The following is an 18,741-nucleotide window of genomic DNA, read 5'->3' on the forward strand; positions in this document are numbered from 1 at the left end:
ATAAAAAATTCAAGAGATTGAGTATTCAAATATGTTCGATAAAATTAATATGGGATATTCGATAAAATTACTCAAATATTCTAATGAATGAAAAGTTATATGTATTAAATTTTTGAATCACAAAACATACTTAAAATAAGTAATATTATAAGAAAAATAAATAATGACTCAAATCGAGATAAATCCTTTAGGTCATGATAAAATAATGTTCGGAGGACATTTGACTGCTCGTATCAATTGGAGGATTTATGCAAAGTTGGAAGTAAAATTTTGAATTGTAAAGCAATTAGTAATATGTTGAAGAAATATATTATAATTTGATTTAAATTTACATGTTTATTTTTATTTAAAAACATAAAATATCAAAATATTAAAATAAAAAAATCCCTATTTAATCTTAATAAAATATATATTATAATTTTAAAAATATTCTTATCATCATAATAATTTTCTAATAAGATACTAATGTAAATTAAAATTTTTAATTAATATCCAAATAACAATCAATTGAGTGATTGAGTAAAACCATATGCATAAACTATCAAATTTAACATAGTACATATAAGTATAAAGATGGATATATAGATAATTTTGCCTAAATAATTTTGTTGCCAAGTATAATTGGTGAACATGATATTTAATCCAACACCTCACTATCAACCATCAAAGTTTCTCACTCCTTTGTATAACTTTATTGATTGAGATTAAAAACTAAATTATTATTATTTTATATTAAATTAGGTATGAGATATTTTTACACCGATTAAATTCTAACTTCTATTAACTGTGTAGTATTATACTGATTATTTTTGCTAGAAAAATCAGATCGAATTAATAAGATGTTAATCAAATAAATCTTAAATATTATAAATATTTTCCTGCTATATATATATATATATATATATCATTTTCCCATGAGAAAACATTACAGTCAATCTTTCCTCAACTTGTGGGGAAGACGGAAGAGAAGAAGAGGCGTAATGATGCTAGCTGGCGTTGAACTGTGTGTCAATTGCCTTCCGTTCGCTCTCCCTCTCCATGTCTTCTTCTTCTCCTCTCTCTCTCTCTCTCGCACACATTTAGTGCTGCTTCTGTAGATGAATAATTCACAGCACAACTCCCAAATATACATATCCTCTTCCCTTCCACGCTGTTGATCTCCTCACCGCTCGCTGCCTCTTATCGGCGACCGATTCAACCGCACCATTTCTGGCGAAGGATTTTTTTACAACCCCCGACAGCCGAAGGTTCGTGCGTCGCTCTCTCGTTCTTTCTCTTTCTCTATCTTGCTCGCCCTTTCTTTAGGGGAAAGAAACAGGGGGCGAGAAGGAGGAGGAAAGGGAACCCAAAGGTGATCTCTTGATCTCTTTGTGGATCTCCTTTCCCTCCGGAGATAGGGTTAGGGCTGTTTCCTTCTTTCCCCTTTGTCCTCGATGGAGGCCTTTGGGTCGGCTGAGCAATGTGGAGCTTCCTCTTGGCGCTTTCAGATGTGCACTAGCTAGAGCCGCGCGGAGGCCGACTAGGACTCACCGGACGAGGAGGAGAGAGAAAGGCGGCGTTTTGTGGGGGGAAAGGCACCGGCCGATGAGATGAGTGCATCCAGGTTTATAAAGTGCGTCACGGTGGGGGACGGCGCCGTCGGCAAGACCTGCATGCTCATATCGTACACCAGCAACACTTTTCCCACGGTGAGTGCCGAAAAATCCAATCTTTTATGATATTTTAGGTGCTTCATGATGGTTTGCGTGTGCTTCTGGGAGAAAATTGCAGGCTTTCCGTCCTTTTTCGGGTCTAATCTTCAGGAAGGGGAGAAGGGAGGGAGGGAGCTAGAATCGAGGATTTATGCTTTTTTCGTGTTGTTTAAGGCAGTGTGTTTCGAAAATATATCCTTCCATTGTTTGCTACGTTTTTTATCCGGTTTGAATACCTATTTAACTAAATGTGCAATATATCATGAGCATGCTATTGCTTTTAGCCGATGCTTATATCTTGTGATGTACTCACAAGAAAAAAACTTCTTTTTGTTGTTTCTCTTTTCTGGCAATGATCCCAGGAAAAGAAAAAATGGTTCGTGGATTTTGTGTTTCTGCAGCACAATCTCCTAACTCCATTTTATTGGAGAGCATGTCGGTCATGTCCAGACAGGTCATATTTTAGTGAGATGTTTGTAGATCGAGTTTCACGAGTGTCGAATCCGAGACAATGCTTTGTACGAAGCCTCAGCATCAATTTGGATTTGTGGAGCTATGCATCATGCACCAAAGAACCATCTTTCGTAATTGCTTTCAGACATGAGCCTAGTTCTTTTCTTCCTGGTCCTGGATATGATATTCCACATGCCAATATTTTGAAGCATCTGGTCCTATGAAGTTCATTTAATTTGGACATAATTTTAATTTCCCTATAAACTTTTTGCTGTTGGTTATAGCTTAGAGAGATAAATGTGGTTATGGTTCTTTTTTGTAAATCTTAGATATGAGTTCTATTTTTATGATGACAGGATTATGTCCCGACGGTCTTTGACAATTTCAGTGCAAATGTAGTGGTCGATGGCAACACAGTTAATTTAGGTTTGTGGGATACTGCAGGTAATGTTTTGCATTTTCTTTTGCTTGATTACCTGTTTCATACTTTTTACTTATGTAATAAGGCCCTCATTTGCATTATAATGCACTCGATGTGATGTTATTCTTTATTGGATCAGGCCAGGAGGACTACAACAGACTAAGGCCTTTGAGCTACCGGGGTGCAGATGTTTTTCTGCTGGCCTTCTCTCTCATAAGTAAAGCCAGCTATGAGAATGTGGCTAAGAAGGCAAGAGATTGATCCCTTTTCTTTCATGAATATTAATTTCTGCTTTGTCAAACTTGGTTTTCTCTGCCGACTCACTACTTCTCCATTTTTCCTTATCTGGTTTGTTCCTTTTTCACCTTTTAGTGGATTCCTGAATTGAAGCACTATGCGCCTGGTGTGCCCATAGTTCTTGTTGGAACAAAGCTTGGTAATTATTTTGACTTTGATCTTTTCGGTCAATTTTATGGCTATACCAATACATATATCAATACCAGATACATGTTATACTGTCTTTTAAATTTTTATTGTGTGAAGCAGGTAATACGTATTCACACATGAAGTTGTTGATATTTTTATTGCTATGATTATGTTGTTGCATCACATAGTGCCAAGAGCATTCAAATGAAAACATAGAAACATCAAAAGTCCATGTTATGATTCCATTATAACCACGTATAATTGACCATTCAATATCAAATCTTGAATCCATATAGTTGTGTACTGACCATTCTTGGTGGTATTGACAGTTAACCTTTTTTTGTTTATTTTACTAGTTCACTGATGCTTTGCTATACCATATCGCTTGTTATGTATGAGTGTAATATGATTCCGATACGGTTTTCAGTACTGTTATCTAAACCTTGTACTTGACTATAGCAAGTACATTTTGATGATGTCCAGAATCATCTATGTTAGCCTTTTAATTGCCCTTTTCATAAACAAGGTAGCTTGTATATATGTAGGGGTTAGATTCAAAAGCTTATGATGTCATATATTGTATTCTATTCTTTCCTGGAATGGTTAAAGATAAGTAACACTGACATGGTTCTTCTGCATTGTTGCTAACTGGAAAGAACTTGTAGTGGCTAATGCTCATGTATATCTCCCATGGCTGCAAATATCACTCAATAAGTATCCGATTGACTTTCCTTGTTCCAGTTCACTATTTGTTTTCTCTCCATACAACACTGGAGAAAGCAGTGTCTTTGCTCTAATACTGATGATTCAATTTGGTATTGCACATATACCATCTTCCTGTACAGCCAGATTTAGATAAAACAAGGAGTGAAGGTTTTTGCCCGAGTTCTATGCATGTTAGTTTTACTTAATTGTTAACTTTTGTTTTATATTCAATTACTTGCAAGGTTTGTAAGTTATTGTTCTGTCTAAGCTTTGAATACCTTCCAATTTTACCTTTGTTATGGTAAATAATTTTTTCTTCTACTGAAATCCCCATACAATTAACACATGCTTCAGTGCTACAATCTTCTCTTTGTTTCATGAAAAAAGTTTCATTCATTGCATCTTCAGATACATATAATAAGAGTATAATGGGCTATTCCAAGCACAATCCTATTAGCTTTCAACCTAACACACCAGCTGTCAGTATCTCTTTATCTTGGAACAACCTATTTAATTGATTAAATCAGGTCAGGTGAAGTGGGCAGGTTAAGGAAAGCTTTGCTGTATTTCAGGGGAGGTTAACCTATTCAATAGATTAGATCAGATCAGGTGAAGTGGGCAGGTTAAGGTAAGCTTTGCTTTATTTCGGGTGAGCAGGTTATCTAGGTCAGGCTGTGTTGGTTTAAAGCTTACAATCAATGAAGAATATGCTTATGTTGAACTCAAACTGACTCCAGAACAGGTCAAATTTTAACTTACCATGCCAAGCATCTTAATGGTCATCTTTGATTTTGGTCTGGCTTCCTATTTTTAGAGTTCGGAATTATTATAGGTACAATGATGGAACCGTGAATGTGAAGATTTTGCCAACATGGAAATATGTCATTCATTGAGCAAACAAGTTCCTCAACAAAACTTTATCCACCGTCACCATTTGGCATCAACAGTTATTGATTATAGAAGGATAGTTGTTCATATTGAAGTTTGAAGGCAGCTATTGTTCAATGTGTAGCTGGCATCTTGGAGAAAAGCATTTTAGGTTATGAGCATGAGGAGCATTCGAATGATGCTTTTGTGGAAAAATTAATTATAGAACTCAAGTTCTTCCTAGCAGAAAGTAATCTATTTACATGATCCATTCGTGGAAAGTCAATAATGAAACCTGAGTTATTACTGGCAGAATGTTATTTTTTTCACATGAAATAAGATAACTGGTTTCATTGCTATCAAGTGTATAAAAGCAAGGTATGTGGACCAATGCTCGGTCAAATTCTGAATTCTGAGGCAATAAGAATAAGCATTTTGGGTAATCATATCAGAGACAGTTGAGATATTAATGTGATAGATGTGACTAGAATTACATGATGTTGCACAACTAACTCCGGTGACGACTGAAGAGGGGAGATTATGCTGGTGATGTTGGGTTTCTGAGAGATTTCCACTGAACACTGAACAATTTAGTAACACTTTGAAGCACTATGGTTGTTGTTTTATGCTCATCATATTTTACTTCAAATATGTGAGAGCAATGAGAAATAATTCAAGATATTATCCCACTAGTGAAAAATCCTGTTAAATGGGCGTGTATTGGTCTTTGATATACTGCTTTTGAGTTTGCAAATGGCTCCAGCTTTGTTGGAAACTTGAAGATCCTATTGCTTCTAGTTCCGGAGTTGGATGCACAATGGTGCCTATTCATGTTGAAGGTTTGCATCAACAGAAGTAACATGCTATTTACTAATTGTTTATTATGTTTTACATTATTCATAAAGACAATGATTATAATAAGAGGTTTGTAAAGATGCTGGATCTCATATCTAGATTCTGAAGAAATACATAAACCAAGAGATATTTGTTTAATTTGGAAGTTTGGAGCTTCTCGTGCATGGTTCTGTAGGTAAGGATTTTAGGCTCTTGGATCCCCTTGGGGCTCTAAAAGTTAGGAAATATAGAATTGGTTGCACTTCTTAGTCTAATCCCACTAGCCCAAGGTAGGTTTTCTTGACTAATCAAGTCGTTGTAAGTGCATGTTACATGTATTCTGAAACTTCAGAATCAAGGGTGTTCAGTTAGACTTTGTGTTTCTCAGCATTGTATACGTACCGGTCTTTGAATGGTGGAATGGCATACAGGTTCACCTCTTTTGTCAGGCATTTTGACTGTTGACAGATTTATAAGATCAGCTTTTAACACTGTTCTTATGACTTACGAGTCAGGGAATTTGTTTTAAAGAATGTTGCTTGGTTAGTCATTCTCCTGTAGTTTATTTTTTCGCTCACACTATTATAATCCTAACTTGATCATGTTCTGTGGATTTTGGCTTTTTTGTTTGTTGCAAATAATTGTGCATGGCTTTGTTGGCAGATCTCCGGGATGACACGCAATTTTTTGTAGATCACCCTAGTGCTGTACCAATAAGCACCGCACAGGTACAAGTTGCTGCAAATTCTGCAGCCTGAATTGTTGTTTCTTTTTTCCTTCTACTGTACCATATCACCTTGCCGAATTGCTTATGGTAATTCTCGTACGGTTCAAGGGCGAAGAGTTGAGGAAGGTAATTGGTGCTCCTGCCTACATCGAATGCAGTTCAAAGACCCAACAAGTATGTTCTTCCTCTTCACCATACATTTAAATCTTATAATGATATCTTGCTCATCTATATCCACCGTCATGCCAAATTCACTGTGCAGAATGTCAAGGGAGTTTTTGACGCCGCCATCAAAGTGGTACTTCAACCACCCAAGCAGAAGAAGAAGAAAAGGAAGTCGCAGAAGGGTTGCTTCATCATGTGAATACTATGCACATGAACAAGAAATATGTAATCGACCTACCGCAAGTCATGGAAGCTTCAGGTTATCGGTTTCATTTCTCTCTTATGATCTGTCGCAGATTTATCAATCAATCATGTAACCTCCTATGCACATCTGATGTTTGGGTAAATATTCGAAGTCTGTTTGACTTGCAGACATGTTGTACTTGGTGTTTTTTTTACCTCAATTACTCGTGTTACTATAGATTTGTGTAGTGATTAGGATCTGCAAGATGGCTTGCCGTGCATCTGTCTTAGTGCATTTGATGCTGCATGTCTTTGCATGTTTGTTGCAGTGAGCTATTTGCAGCTCTTTTCCATGGCCTCAAATCTGTGTTCTCTTTTTGGGGTGTCGAAATAGATTCTGTTCGTCTGTGGCTGTGCTGTGGAGTTCACTCACGCATCAGCATCAAGCCCGTTTCGCTGACGCGGAATCAAAATCCTCCACCGTCCCCTCTACATCGGACGCTCGAGATTGATCTCACGTTTCCAACAATCGTTGCGTTGGACGGTTAAGATTGATCGAACCGTCCTTTAAGAGATTCGTATAAAGCAATGGCATCCGTGGCTTCGTTTCCGCTCGCCCTCTCGTTTGTCTCCCATCGATCGATGTGTGGATCGCGATAACTGGGAGTAGCTTCGTGTTGTCTGTTCTTTCTGCCGCTGTCTTTGCTCCTTTAGGGTTAGGGGATTTGGAGCGCACCCTCTCGGTTGGATCTGGGATTCCTTGGTCCTGTTCTTCTGCTGCAACGGAGATCGAGTCGCTTTCCCTGCTTCATCAGCAAAATCTTCGATTTTGAGGTTCTCTGGTGGCTTTTCCTGATTCGATTCCTTGCTTTTTGCTCTTGGTCTTGGTTAAAAATCGTTTCTTTGCTCCGCGACTTTCGTGATTGGTGTGGCCATGTGTCGACGTTCCTCGCATTGGATGATGTTTCTACTTGATCTTGTATTTCCGGTGTTCTGGTTTCTCGGCTTTCCTTTGTGCGCTGCTGGTTGAGATCCTTATTGTGTTTGTCTGGAATCTGAAAATTGTCGTCTTTTGTAACAGCTATCGATCACTGGCCATTGAATTCCTTCGCGAAATCGACACTTGGTTAGCTTTCGCTCTTGATTATGGACGAAGGGGACGTCGATTTCTCTAATCCGGAGGTCTTCTCTGGCCCGAGTGCTGGTGAAGATCTTCCAAGTAGCTGCTCAATGGATAGTTTCTTCGACAACATCTTCAACGAGAGCCAGCAGCATTCATGCACCCATACCCACACTTGCAACCCTCCCGGGCCTGACCTCTCTCACACCCATACTTGCCTCCATGTCCACACCAAAATTCTCACTGCTGCGGCGGATGAGACTGCCGAGTCTGTGGAGAAGAACTCTTCGACAAAGAAAAGGTCTTGCGGTAATCGAGAAGCTGTTCGGAAGTACAGAGAGAAGAAGAAAGCTCATGCGGCGTCTCTGGAGGAGGAGATTGCTCAACTAAGATTGATTAATCAGCAACTGGTGAAGAGACTTCAGAACCAAGCTGCCCTCGAAGCTGAGGTTGCAAGGCTGAGATGCTTGCTTGTAGATCTAAGGGGGAGGATTGAAGGAGAGATCGGAACTTTTCCTTATCAGAAACCGGTGAAAGGGAGTGGAGATATTGGTTCCAATGCGTTCCAAGCAAACCTACTGGGTGATGCCCAGGTTCTAAACTCATGTGGTTTCCGTTGTGATGATCAGGTTTCCTGCCTCCATCCAGGGATGCAAGGAAAGAACATCGGAGAAAATGGTGCATTTAATGGTCAGGGTGTTCGACACTGTGAGATTGGTAACATCCAGTGCATGGGGAGTTCAACCTCTGGATCTAAGAACTTCTTTGGCTGTGGAAGAGGGCCTCCAAGACAAGTTGATTGCTCATCTAATACCACAAAGATAGAAGGTGATTTTGTTTTCCATTTTGGTTAAGTGATATTTCCAATATATTTCAGTTGTTATCTGCTCTCTCCAATACATATTTTGGTTAATTATATATCTATGTTTTGCATGTATAATTTGCTTCAGCTATAATGGTGGGCATGAACGATTTTAATAACCTTGAAATCCATGTTGTAATCGTCAGACGAATCAAACTGATCCTATTGGTAACTACATCACTGATCTTTGAAATTGGGCATATATCAATTGGCCTGTAAGGATTAACTAAGACCACCTGTTTAAACTATACTTAATGCTTCAATTAAGTCTGACCACTAATTTTCATCTATAAACTGTGATAGGAAGTTGATCTAGTTCGATGGTAGGATTTGATTGTCAACCTGACATAAATGACAGTGAAAAAGGTTATCCATCATGCTCATATAGGTTGACAAATCAATGGAAGTAGTTCAAGTTGTCCTATGAGGTTTCCGAACCACACAAAGCACATTGTATAAGTTGGATGCAGACAACCAGATTGGCAAGTCAATTCTTATCATGCAGCTGTATTAGTTTTTGTTACATCTTATGAATACAAGTTGACAATAAGACTAGATCAACACATTAATACATGGAGTTCTCTGCACAATTTAGTTCAGTCACCCAATTGTCATTTACCCTAAGGTTTAAGGAGTTATGGTGTTATCTATCGAATTCTATTTTATATGCTTATGATATTCAAGCTTGAGAAGAGCTTGGATTTGGATCCATTGAGCTTATGATGAGTTCAAACTTTTCAAATTCGATAAGTTTTCTAAAGAAAGAGCTTTAAATTTTGTCTCAAAGTCATGTTGAATTTAAACCAACCAAAATGCTAAAGCACAGCTTGGCTCAATTGCATTATTGAGCCACTTGAGAGGAACATTCCTTAATCCAGTTGCACCAAGTTGCATTCCCAAATTCCTTTCTCTTTGTTCAGGTATGTATGTATGTTGTTAATTATGTTGCTTGGTTAATTTGTGTGGAACACATAATATATCCAAAAGATTAGTGCAACATAGCTGCAAATTGTTTGTATGGACACTTGGTGTTACTAGGACAAGAAATGCTTGGAATTTATACGAAGTCATCGTAGTACCACCAGGTGATTAAATGATGAACAATTGTTGAGGTATTTCATGGTCCCTAAGTCCATCGACAAGGTTGGTTTAGTTTATTTAGAGTACAATAGGAGAGAGACAAGAGAAGGGAACAATGGAAGGGAGGATGGGCAAAAGGAGTCAGACACTTGACATGAATGATAGCCATAGCAGGGGAAGAAGAAGAGGAGGGGAGAAGTTGAGGAGAGGGGAAAAATTGACATGACCTTGAAAAAAGGAAAACATTTCACTACTATTACATCTATATTTGGTTGCTTAAACAATACATTGTTAAGATGGGAATAGGCTGAAGGTTGCCTGAGCGCCATTACTCATTTTCCGATGCTGTTGGTGGAAATATATCCAAGTTTGAAGATATGTTTGCCTAGAGTTCAAATGTATTTGATATGGTGTCTAGATCTCTGATTAGTTTTTTTTTTCACTCAAATGGCCTTGTGCTTAACTACGATTTTAGTTTTTTAAGTCTAAGGCTTATTGTTGACGTGTAATTGTTAAACCTTAAAAACCAAGCGACATGGTTTGCATAAATAGTGAATCCTGTGCAGCTTTGCTGCAAATGGGCTCCTGGATAAAATGCCCTGCTTGCACCAATACAATCTCCTATCACTACGCAGTTCAAAGTGCAACTGAATACATATGGGCCGAAGACCGTGGAAGAGGAGACGCCAAGCTCACTGGATATAACCTAGGATGAAAATGATGTGTACCTTGTATTAGATTGGACTTTCTTGGTGATTTTAGTTATGTTTATTGCACAATGAACTAATCATGGAACTAATACAGAAAATTTGCCAATTTGATGAAACATGATTGAATAATAATCTACAAAAAATATTTGAATTTTCTTTTGATATCATCTCCATGTGAAACATATCAAGTTGATGTGTCAGCTAGTTTTCCAAGATTGTTCTTTAGAAGTTGATAGTCACTGTTCCCTTTCTTCTGATAAGTAACAAGTTATAGACTAAACCGAGTCCAAAACCATAGAATAATTCTGGAGCTGAAAAGATATCAATTCAATCACCTTAGAATACATGCATTAGAAATTAAGAAACATTTTGAACTTTCTATTGTGTTGCCTGAACACCATCAGGAACTACTTTGTTTTGTGCTAGTGTATTATTATACATTGTATACTGGACTCTAGTTGCAAGATACACAAAGAAAAATTATATGTTGGTACTCATATTGCTTTCAACTTTGTGTTGACTTCTTGTTGAAGAATCTTTCTTATGTTAACATTAGATGAGCAAAATTTGAACCGTTGGGAATTAGAGTTTTTGGCTGTTTCAGAAGGAAATGTAACATGGTCATGCAACTGGTTGGTTTTATAAAAAAAGTAGCTATTGATGGGTTGGACATGTCAAAATGGTAATTTGCAAAGAGCCCTTAGTGATCCAAAAAACTATTGTATTTATACGTTTAGGAAACAGAACATATTATTGATGATAAGCATGTGGTTTTCGTGCTTTCTGCAATGACTTGGATTTTTAAACATTGCAGAATTAGCTTTCTGAAAATTGAGTGGCTTGGAGTGCGTATACAGCAAACTTAAATGTCATATTCTTTCACATTTCTGTATCTGGTGAAGACTTTGAATTAGTTCTTGTATTGTCACCTTATCTACCTTGGAGTTCTAGTTTCTTTATAATTCTTGTTGTTTTGCATTGGATATGGAAATGAAAACCTTAGTAAAATGCTTAATATGTATGGCATTCAAGAACGTGTGTCTTACTTCCTGCAGTTTTAGTGGAAACATATTGTTTGTGTTGAATTAATACTTATTTTCATGGTTTGACATTTTGGATACCCAACCCGTGTCGATCCTCAGCTGGATTGGTATGAACCGTAGCAACACATGGTGTAGGCACAGGCTATGGAATTTTCTTTCAGTGTATATACGGTGTTGGAAGGCACATGCCGTGATTTGTGCCGCCGACCTGACTATGTACTAGTCCTGACAAAACATAGAATTGTGCTTATTTTGTTCACTTACAGAAGATGTTCATATCATGTTGCTCTTGGGATACTCATGTTCAGATTTCTCGTCCTCTATCTTTTTTCTTTTACTTTTTTGGCCTATAACTTGTTTTTCTTTCACTTTCTTATTGTTCCTTTTCTGCTGGTTTCTGTAGGTGCTCATGCGGCAGAGGATTTATGATCTGTTTTCCAAACATCCACGGTGGTTGAAGTTGTGAATCAGTAGTGGTTCAGCTTTCTTTTGGTCTTACTTTTTATTCCAATCTGTAGCCTTATGAATTGAACTCAGCAGCTATCTTTGACGATCCTTGAACTATCGATTTGTCAACTGATTTTCCAGTTAGTTTCTTTGTTTTTTTTTTCCCCTTCAAGACTAAATATGATGTACAAGGTAGAATTAAGTGAACAAGACTGTTCTGGATGAAGCTATGATCAGATGCATTATCAAATACACTCCAATTGTAACAGTTGCAGATGTTTTGATTGGAATAGTTACAATAGGGAACTTTATGGATACATTTGTATTTTAGTTGGACTATGTCTCCAAAGTCCTTAATTTACTGGTGAATGCATACTGCGTTTTAGCTCCTGTGGATGCTTGAATGTTCTTCAAGCTTGGCCTTGTTTTGTTAACTTCACTTATCATCCTACTACATCAATCATTTATGCAAAATTTGTTCTGTTCTTTATGTATCTGAATGATTGTAAGAGTCATGATCTATTTCTTCTGTTTGGCTTAGGAAAGAGTTTATCATTTTGGAAATAAGTAACAACCAAGGAAAAAGGAAGGATAAGAAAATAAGATATGGCATGAAAATGTTGTATATTTTTGCTACTTTTTATACACAAGTTGTGGAATTTTATATGTTGCATTCTATGAAGATGAAACATTTGATTTTTCTGGACTCCAAACTCAAATCTTACAGTAAATTCGGATCTGGACAATTTAAATGTAACAAAAATTGGAATTTATTAATTTTATTTGCTTTCTTGATTTTGTTAATCAGTCTACACTTTGCTTGTACATGTATTTAATCCTTCTTTTAATCCTTTAGAACCTTCAATTTTGAGAAAAAAGTTGAATTTCTATTGGTTCATTTTTTCTTTATAAAACAAAAAATTCCAAGAAAGTTTTTTGGATAATTTTTAAGATATATCAGAATTGTCTTCTTTTTTTTTTTGCATGTTAAGCACACCCATAAAATTTCTTTTCCAAATAACAATTTATCTCTGTTTTATGTAAATAGAATTATTGAAAACTACTTTTCACTTGCGACGAAAAATTCTTAATGTCGTTTATGCAAAAATGGCGCCCATTTCCACTTCCGGCCCAAATTGAGTTAACCGGTCTATGAGACGATTCGAATCGGTCCGGAATTGGGAAACGGACCGGTTCGGCATGAATTCGAACCACGGCTCGACCAACACGGGCCTATTTCTTCTCTTTTAGATTTGCTGTTTTGCCGTTGCTCTCTTCCTCTCGCGGTCACCGTCACCGTCTCTAGGGTTTCCACCATGGATCTCCTACGAGGCTACACAGAAGGCGACGACGACAACGACGGACCCGAAGAGATGTCACGAGGAGGAGGAGGAGAAGGAGAGAGGTTGGAATCCGCCTCAGCGACGGAGGGGGAGGGGGAGGCGGAGGCGGAGGGATCTTCGTCGCCGGACTCTTCCCCTCCGCGCCTGCCAGCGAAGTCCTCCGCCCCCCGCGTGGACGACACCACCCTGGCCCTTGCCGCCGCCGAATCGGCCCGCGCCATCCACCGACCCCTCGATCCGGCGCAGCATGCGGTGGCCTTCAACCCCACCTACGATCAGCTCTGGGCGCCCATCCACGGCCCCGCCCACCCCTTCGCCAAGGACGGCGTCGCCCAGGGCATGCGCAATCACAAGCTCGGCTTCGTGGAGGACGCCGCCATCCAGCCTTTCCTCTTCGACGAGCAGTACAACACCTTCCACAAGTACGGCTACGCCACGGACCCCTCCGGCCTCTCCTACGTCGGCGACCTCGAAACCCTAACCAAGAACCAGGCCCTCTCCGTCTACAACATGCCCCAGCAGGAACAGAAACGGCGGCGCCTCCAGATGAAAGCGCCCGATGCCGAAGAAGCTGACCCTTCCGCAGCAGGGCCTGAGGTTGAGAACCCCGCGTCTGACGAGTGGCTCCTCAATAATCGAAAAAGCCCGTGGTCCGGGAAGAACGAGGTCGTCCAGGGCGAGCTTACGGACGAGCAGAAGAAGTACGCCGAGGAGCACGCGGAGAAGAAGGCCGAGAAGGAGCGCGGAGAAGGGCGGGCTGGCAATAAAGCAGAGCATTCAGACAAGAGCACATTCCACGGGAAGGAGGAGCGTGACTACCAGGGTCGTTCATGGATCGAGCCGCCCAAGGATGCGAAGCCTAAGAACGACCACTGCTACATCCCAAAACGTTGGGTTCATACATGGAGCGGCCACACCAAGGGTGTCGCGGCAATACGATTCTTTCCGAAGCATGGCCACCTTCTACTCTCGGCTGGTATGGACTCGAAGGTCAAGATATGGGATGTGTTCAATTCTGGTAAGTGCATGCGGACATACATGGGCCACTCGAAGGCGGTTCGCGACATCTCCTTTTCAATTGATGGTACCAAGTTCTTGAGTGCTGGGTATGACAAGAACATCAAGTATTGGGACACTGAGACGGGGAAGGTCATCTCCACCTTCTCCACTGGGAAGGTTCCCTACGTAGTGAAGCTTAATCCAGATGAAGACAAACAGAACATTCTTCTTGCAGGAATGAGTGACAAGAAGATTGTACAGTGGGACATGAATTCGGGCACAATCACACAAGAGTATGATCAACATCTAGGAGCAGTTAATACCATCACTTTTGTTGATAATAATCGAAGGTTTGTTACTTCTAGTGATGATAAGTCACTTCGGGTATGGGAGTTTGGGATTCCAGTTGTTATAAAGTACATCAGTGAGCCTCACATGCATTCCATGCCTTCAATCTCGCTTCATCCTAATTCAAATTGGTTGGCTGCTCAGAGCTTGGATAATCAGATACTTATATACAGTACGAAGGAGAGGTTTCAGCTGAATAAGAAGAAGAGATTTGCAGGCCACATTGCAGCAGGGTATGCTTGTCAGGTGAATTTTTCTCCGGATGGACGTTTTGTTATCTCAGGAGATGGAGAAGGGAAGTGTTGGTTTTGGGACTGGAAGAGTTGCAAGGTCTTTAGGACGTTGAAATGTCATGAAGGAGTGTGCATTGGATGTGAGTGGCATCCATTGGAGCAGAGCAAGGTTGCAACTTGCGGATGGGATGGCATGATCAAGTATTGGTGAGTGATCATTCTTTGTACTCCATATCTGTATGTGGAATATAATTTTATTCTGTTTTTCATGGTTGTTCCAGTATAATTTTTGTGCTTGCCAATTGAATTTTTGTATGATTGCTAGTATGTTGCCTTTCGATATTTGGTCAGTAGCTGTAGGTGTAAAAGCCAACTGCCTTGTGGTTTCCTCTTAGTGCATCAGCCGAGTTCAAAATTGGTGGTCTTAAAATACTTGATAGGTGAAGTTATAGCATATAGAAAACCATATCATTTTTTCCATGCCAAAGTCTATGTTGACTGAATTACTGTGAGTGACTCTGAATTATAAGTCGATAAAAAAGCATCATAATATATTTTTATCTTCTACATTATGTTATATAAAGAAATCATGAGACAAAGAATCTTGATTCTGGTAATAAGGGTTAATGATATCTGATGATTGACCTGTTTCATGTTTTAAAATTAGGAATTATCATCATATTCTTGTGTATTTATTAAATGCTGATTTGTGCACTTTCTGGCACCTCATTATTGGTTATCCAGTATAGCAGTCTAGAAAGGACATTTGCAATTTTCTAGGATATCAAAATTTCACATCATATTTTGAAAATGAAATCTCATTTTTATGCACAGTTACTATCTCATAGAATTTTTTGCATCATCTTATCTGGCTCCTTGTTTTTTTGTAATTATCTAGCACCTACTAGGGATCACTTAGTAATTGTATCTAGCCATCATAGTTTCTTTATTATTCTTTTTTCTGTTGATCTGTAATCAAATTTGTATAAAATTAATGAGTTGATGATTTGACTCATTAAGTTAAACTAGCAAGCACACTTTTCTTGATTAACAACTCTTCAAGCTTTATATAAATAGCTTATAATTTAATTTTAACTGAAATTGGGCATCACCAAATGGGTAATATCTGTAATCTGATGGCATAATGTACTCTATTGGCTATGATCTCTATTCCAGTGGCTAACATCTTTATGGAATGACATGCAATAATTGATGCATGCATCTAGTATTGTCCAAAATTATATTATAATTAAGCATGTGATGGCTCTATGAAGATTAATAACATGAGATACTTGATTAAAGCAATCAAGAAGTTAGAGAAGATCTCACCAATCATGAGAATGTCTTGATGAAAATTGCATGGTTTCACCTGTCAAACTAAGGGCTATCAGATCTCTTTTGTATTATTTCTAACAAAGTTTTCTTAGGCATTCATCAGCCTCTCCCTTTACTATTAATCATGATTGAATCACTGCATAAATGATGCATCTATTGATATTCTCTGGACATTCTTATAGTCTTATAAAAGGCCTCCCCTCATGTTAGTAATAGAATTATCTCTCTGTCTTATCTTGTCATCTCTAATAATACCCCAATCATCTTAGCAGTACAGACAGTGTTTCCTGACTATACACAAGTTCATTTCCACTCACACATCATAATGTCTCTCTCTCTCTCTCTCTCTCTCTCTCTCTCTCTCTTTCACACACATATTTTGTTGACATCTGTTATCATAAGAAAATTTGCTCAGGTGGTGACATTTGTTCTCAGAAGGATGTCATGGTCACTAAATTTTATTCTAATACGCATATATTAAGATATTGTATGACTATATATTTGAATTTGCATATGACCTTTGTGGTGCCTGCTGTGACTATTGCAATTAAAGAAATATCACCTTTTTTGTTCATGTACCTCATGTCACGTTTGTCCTTTTGCATGGATTCTTCTTGTATAGACAATTGACAAGGTGTATTATGCATTAAACCCTAGTTTATGGGCTGTCAATTTGGGTTGTTTTACTAGGTTTAGAATGCATAATACTTGCCACATTGCTATGGTAAAATTGCAAAGGATTTTTGGGAGGTTCTAAGATCTGGTCTGTAAGTTTATGGTCTATGGGTAATAGTTGGCAAGCTGAAGTTTTGGCAAGAAGACACCTGTAAACAATGTTTTTAAAGCAGCCATGGTATGGAGGCAAAAAAGGTCTTACATAACCCATACACATATAAATTGCAGACATGTTGCCACATAATCGGTTCATATTAGAATATTGGAAATAACATTTAATTAAGTATAAAGAGATATAATCAAGCTTAAAGTTTTAAAAGGTAAACATGTGCTACAGTTTAAGTAAACAAGGGTATGGGGGCATTTCATCTCGTGATCTTCTTATTTATGATCACATGATCTAATTTTTCATATTTATGTGGATTGTATATGCTTCCATAGATTCTGATGCGAAGTAGCAGCCATATAGCCACACATGTGGCTGCATTGACTGTATCTTGCAACACTGTATAATAAATAGGTGCATAGGACTTTAACCCTTGGTTGTTGAAATCAAATATGACTTGGATTTTCTTTCAGAGATTCTATGTGATGCTCTTCTTTTTAAGGATGTGTATTTCAATCAAATGTTGTTCATGATCCAGTATCCTTTCTCTTCAACAAGAATTGTTGATCAGCCTTGGTGACTACTATCCTCCAAATTTTGCCTGGCATTCTGCCAATGCGTTACACATGATGTTAGTATTCAATATCATTTGCCCAGATAGTTGTTTTTTCAGGGACAGTGGGTAGATAGTTAATTAAGTTCTGTAACTATAAATAAGTTTCCAGTATTTATTATAAACTAGAAAAAAGTGTTACAAGGCTTAATTCTTGATGTCTTCATGTTTTGCACAACGTGGTCTTTGTTCTAAATTCTAATTATATGCAACATGGAATATGAAATTTGGACAGATGTGGGTCTACAGGCTTAAGAATAGTGTTTGGGGTCCATGAACTGAGTATTTCAATTGTACGAGGGGAGTAAGAGGAAAAGAAGATAGTTGTCGTAAGATATTCGAGATGGCTTATTGGTGCTGTGCTTGAAAGGAATTGAGAGGTAGATGTACTTTCATTGATAATTTGTTATGTATTATTGCACATTGCAATGTGCCATCAGTTGTGAAGTGACTACAGTAGAAAGGCGCACACATGCAATTAGTGTTTCCCCAATTTTGGTAGCGTGAGTTACAAAAACTGATAACATCTATCTATCAAGAATCAAACCAAGCTAAGCACGAGTTGCAGCACATAAAAAATTTACCTGTCATGACAAATTCACTGAATTTTGTTAAACCTATTATAAGTTGGAAGGCATCAGTTGGTCAATGCTGTAGAGTCTGATTTCGTTAGTAGGTAAAAATATAATTCCTTTGCATTGTCATGGTACTACTGAGACCACATCAAGGTTCAATTCTTTTTTGTTCCCTTTTTTGGGTTATTATCAAATTTTGCATATTTTAAGGAACTATTTAGTTTCTGGCAACAGATGATAATATTACACACTCGGCCCCTTATTCTCTTCCCCACATGATATTTACATTTTCTATTTGTACTCTCTTTTTTTTTTTTTACTTTCAGGGATTAATTCCTGTGGCAGCGTGAAAATTTGCTGGTTGGGTACAACATCATGACGATGTTGGAAGGCGTGCATATGCTGTTCGAAAATACCTGTCACTTCTGTACGAATCCAAAGGCGCATGCATTCTCCAGCTTCGAAGTTGTGGACCTTATGGTCATGACAAACTGGTATTGCAACAATTGTGATGCAATAGCTTCCCAGCAGAATGTTGAGGTCTTATGAACAATGGGACTCTTGTATTTTATGTAAGCTTGTTTCCGAGGTCTCCTTTATATCGGAAGACAATTACGCTGATTTATTTTCTGTTCATTAAATTTTAGGAAGAAGTATGTCGGCAACATCTTGGCTGTCGAGGAAACGTGACTAACATTCTATTATACTCATATTATGCAGCTCTAATACCTCCAACGGAAATGAAACTCGAGTTGTCTCATGGTAATTTCTGTGTGGTAT

General features: G+C 38.3%; 3 protein-coding genes across 4 annotated transcripts; all 3 read left to right on the forward strand.

The window, feature by feature from the left end:
• Positions 1–939: 939 nt before the first annotated feature.
• On the forward strand, positions 940–6,753 carry LOC103985496 (rac-like GTP-binding protein 5). The gene is made up of 8 exons (XM_009403215.3): positions 940–1,247; positions 1,488–1,688; positions 2,501–2,588; positions 2,705–2,814; positions 2,938–3,001; positions 6,061–6,125; positions 6,233–6,298; positions 6,387–6,753. Exons 2-8 carry the CDS (start codon positions 1,590–1,592, stop codon positions 6,486–6,488), a joined length of 594 nt encoding a protein of 197 aa, XP_009401490.1. The 5' UTR covers positions 940–1,247; positions 1,488–1,589; the 3' UTR covers positions 6,489–6,753.
• Positions 6,754–6,938: 185 nt separating this feature from the next.
• On the forward strand, positions 6,939–12,124 carry LOC135629349 (basic leucine zipper 19-like). Its single transcript, XM_065136575.1, has 3 exons — positions 6,939–7,306; positions 7,554–8,420; positions 11,691–12,124. The coding sequence occupies exons 2-3, from the start codon at positions 7,619–7,621 to the stop codon at positions 11,714–11,716; spliced, it is 828 nt and encodes a 275-aa protein (XP_064992647.1). The 5' UTR covers positions 6,939–7,306; positions 7,554–7,618; the 3' UTR covers positions 11,717–12,124.
• Positions 12,125–13,004: 880 nt separating this feature from the next.
• LOC103985476 (uncharacterized) lies at positions 13,005–18,727 on the forward strand. Of its 2 annotated transcripts, XM_009403182.3 has the most exons (2): positions 13,005–14,864; positions 18,288–18,727. In XM_009403182.3, the coding sequence occupies exons 1-2, from the start codon at positions 13,051–13,053 to the stop codon at positions 18,292–18,294; spliced, it is 1,821 nt and encodes a 606-aa protein (XP_009401457.2). In that variant the 5' UTR covers positions 13,005–13,050; the 3' UTR covers positions 18,295–18,727. The 2 variants fall into 2 exon arrangements, with proteins under 2 accessions (XP_009401457.2, XP_009401465.2); XM_009403190.3 differs by lacking the exon at positions 18,288–18,727 and having other exon boundaries at positions 13,005–14,868.
• Positions 18,728–18,741: the final 14 nt, after the last annotated feature.

The sequence above is a fragment of the Musa acuminata genome, chromosome BXJ3-1, assembly GCF_036884655.1.
Source record: "Musa acuminata AAA Group cultivar baxijiao chromosome BXJ3-1, Cavendish_Baxijiao_AAA, whole genome shotgun sequence".
NCBI classification, from domain to species: Eukaryota; Viridiplantae; Streptophyta; class Magnoliopsida; order Zingiberales; family Musaceae; genus Musa; species Musa acuminata.

Bases quoted from the DNA above. Each gene is read 5' to 3' on its own strand.
- LOC103985476 (XM_009403182.3), top strand. From the start codon at position 13,051: ATGGATCTCCTACGAGGCTACACAGAAGGCGACGACGACAACGACGGA.
- LOC135629349 (XM_065136575.1), top strand. From the start codon at position 7,619: ATGGACGAAGGGGACGTCGATTTCTCTAATCCGGAGGTCTTCTCTGGC. The intron at 8,421-11,690 runs GTGATTTTGTTT...TGGTTTCTGTAG, and splicing joins TAATACCACAAAGATAGAAG to GTGCTCATGCGGCAGAGGAT.
- LOC103985496 (XM_009403215.3), top strand. From the start codon at position 1,590: ATGAGTGCATCCAGGTTTATAAAGTGCGTCACGGTGGGGGACGGCGCC. The intron at 3,002-6,060 runs GTAATTATTTTG...CTTTGTTGGCAG, and splicing joins TCTTGTTGGAACAAAGCTTG to ATCTCCGGGATGACACGCAA. The intron at 6,299-6,386 runs GTATGTTCTTCC...TTCACTGTGCAG, and splicing joins GCAGTTCAAAGACCCAACAA to AATGTCAAGGGAGTTTTTGA.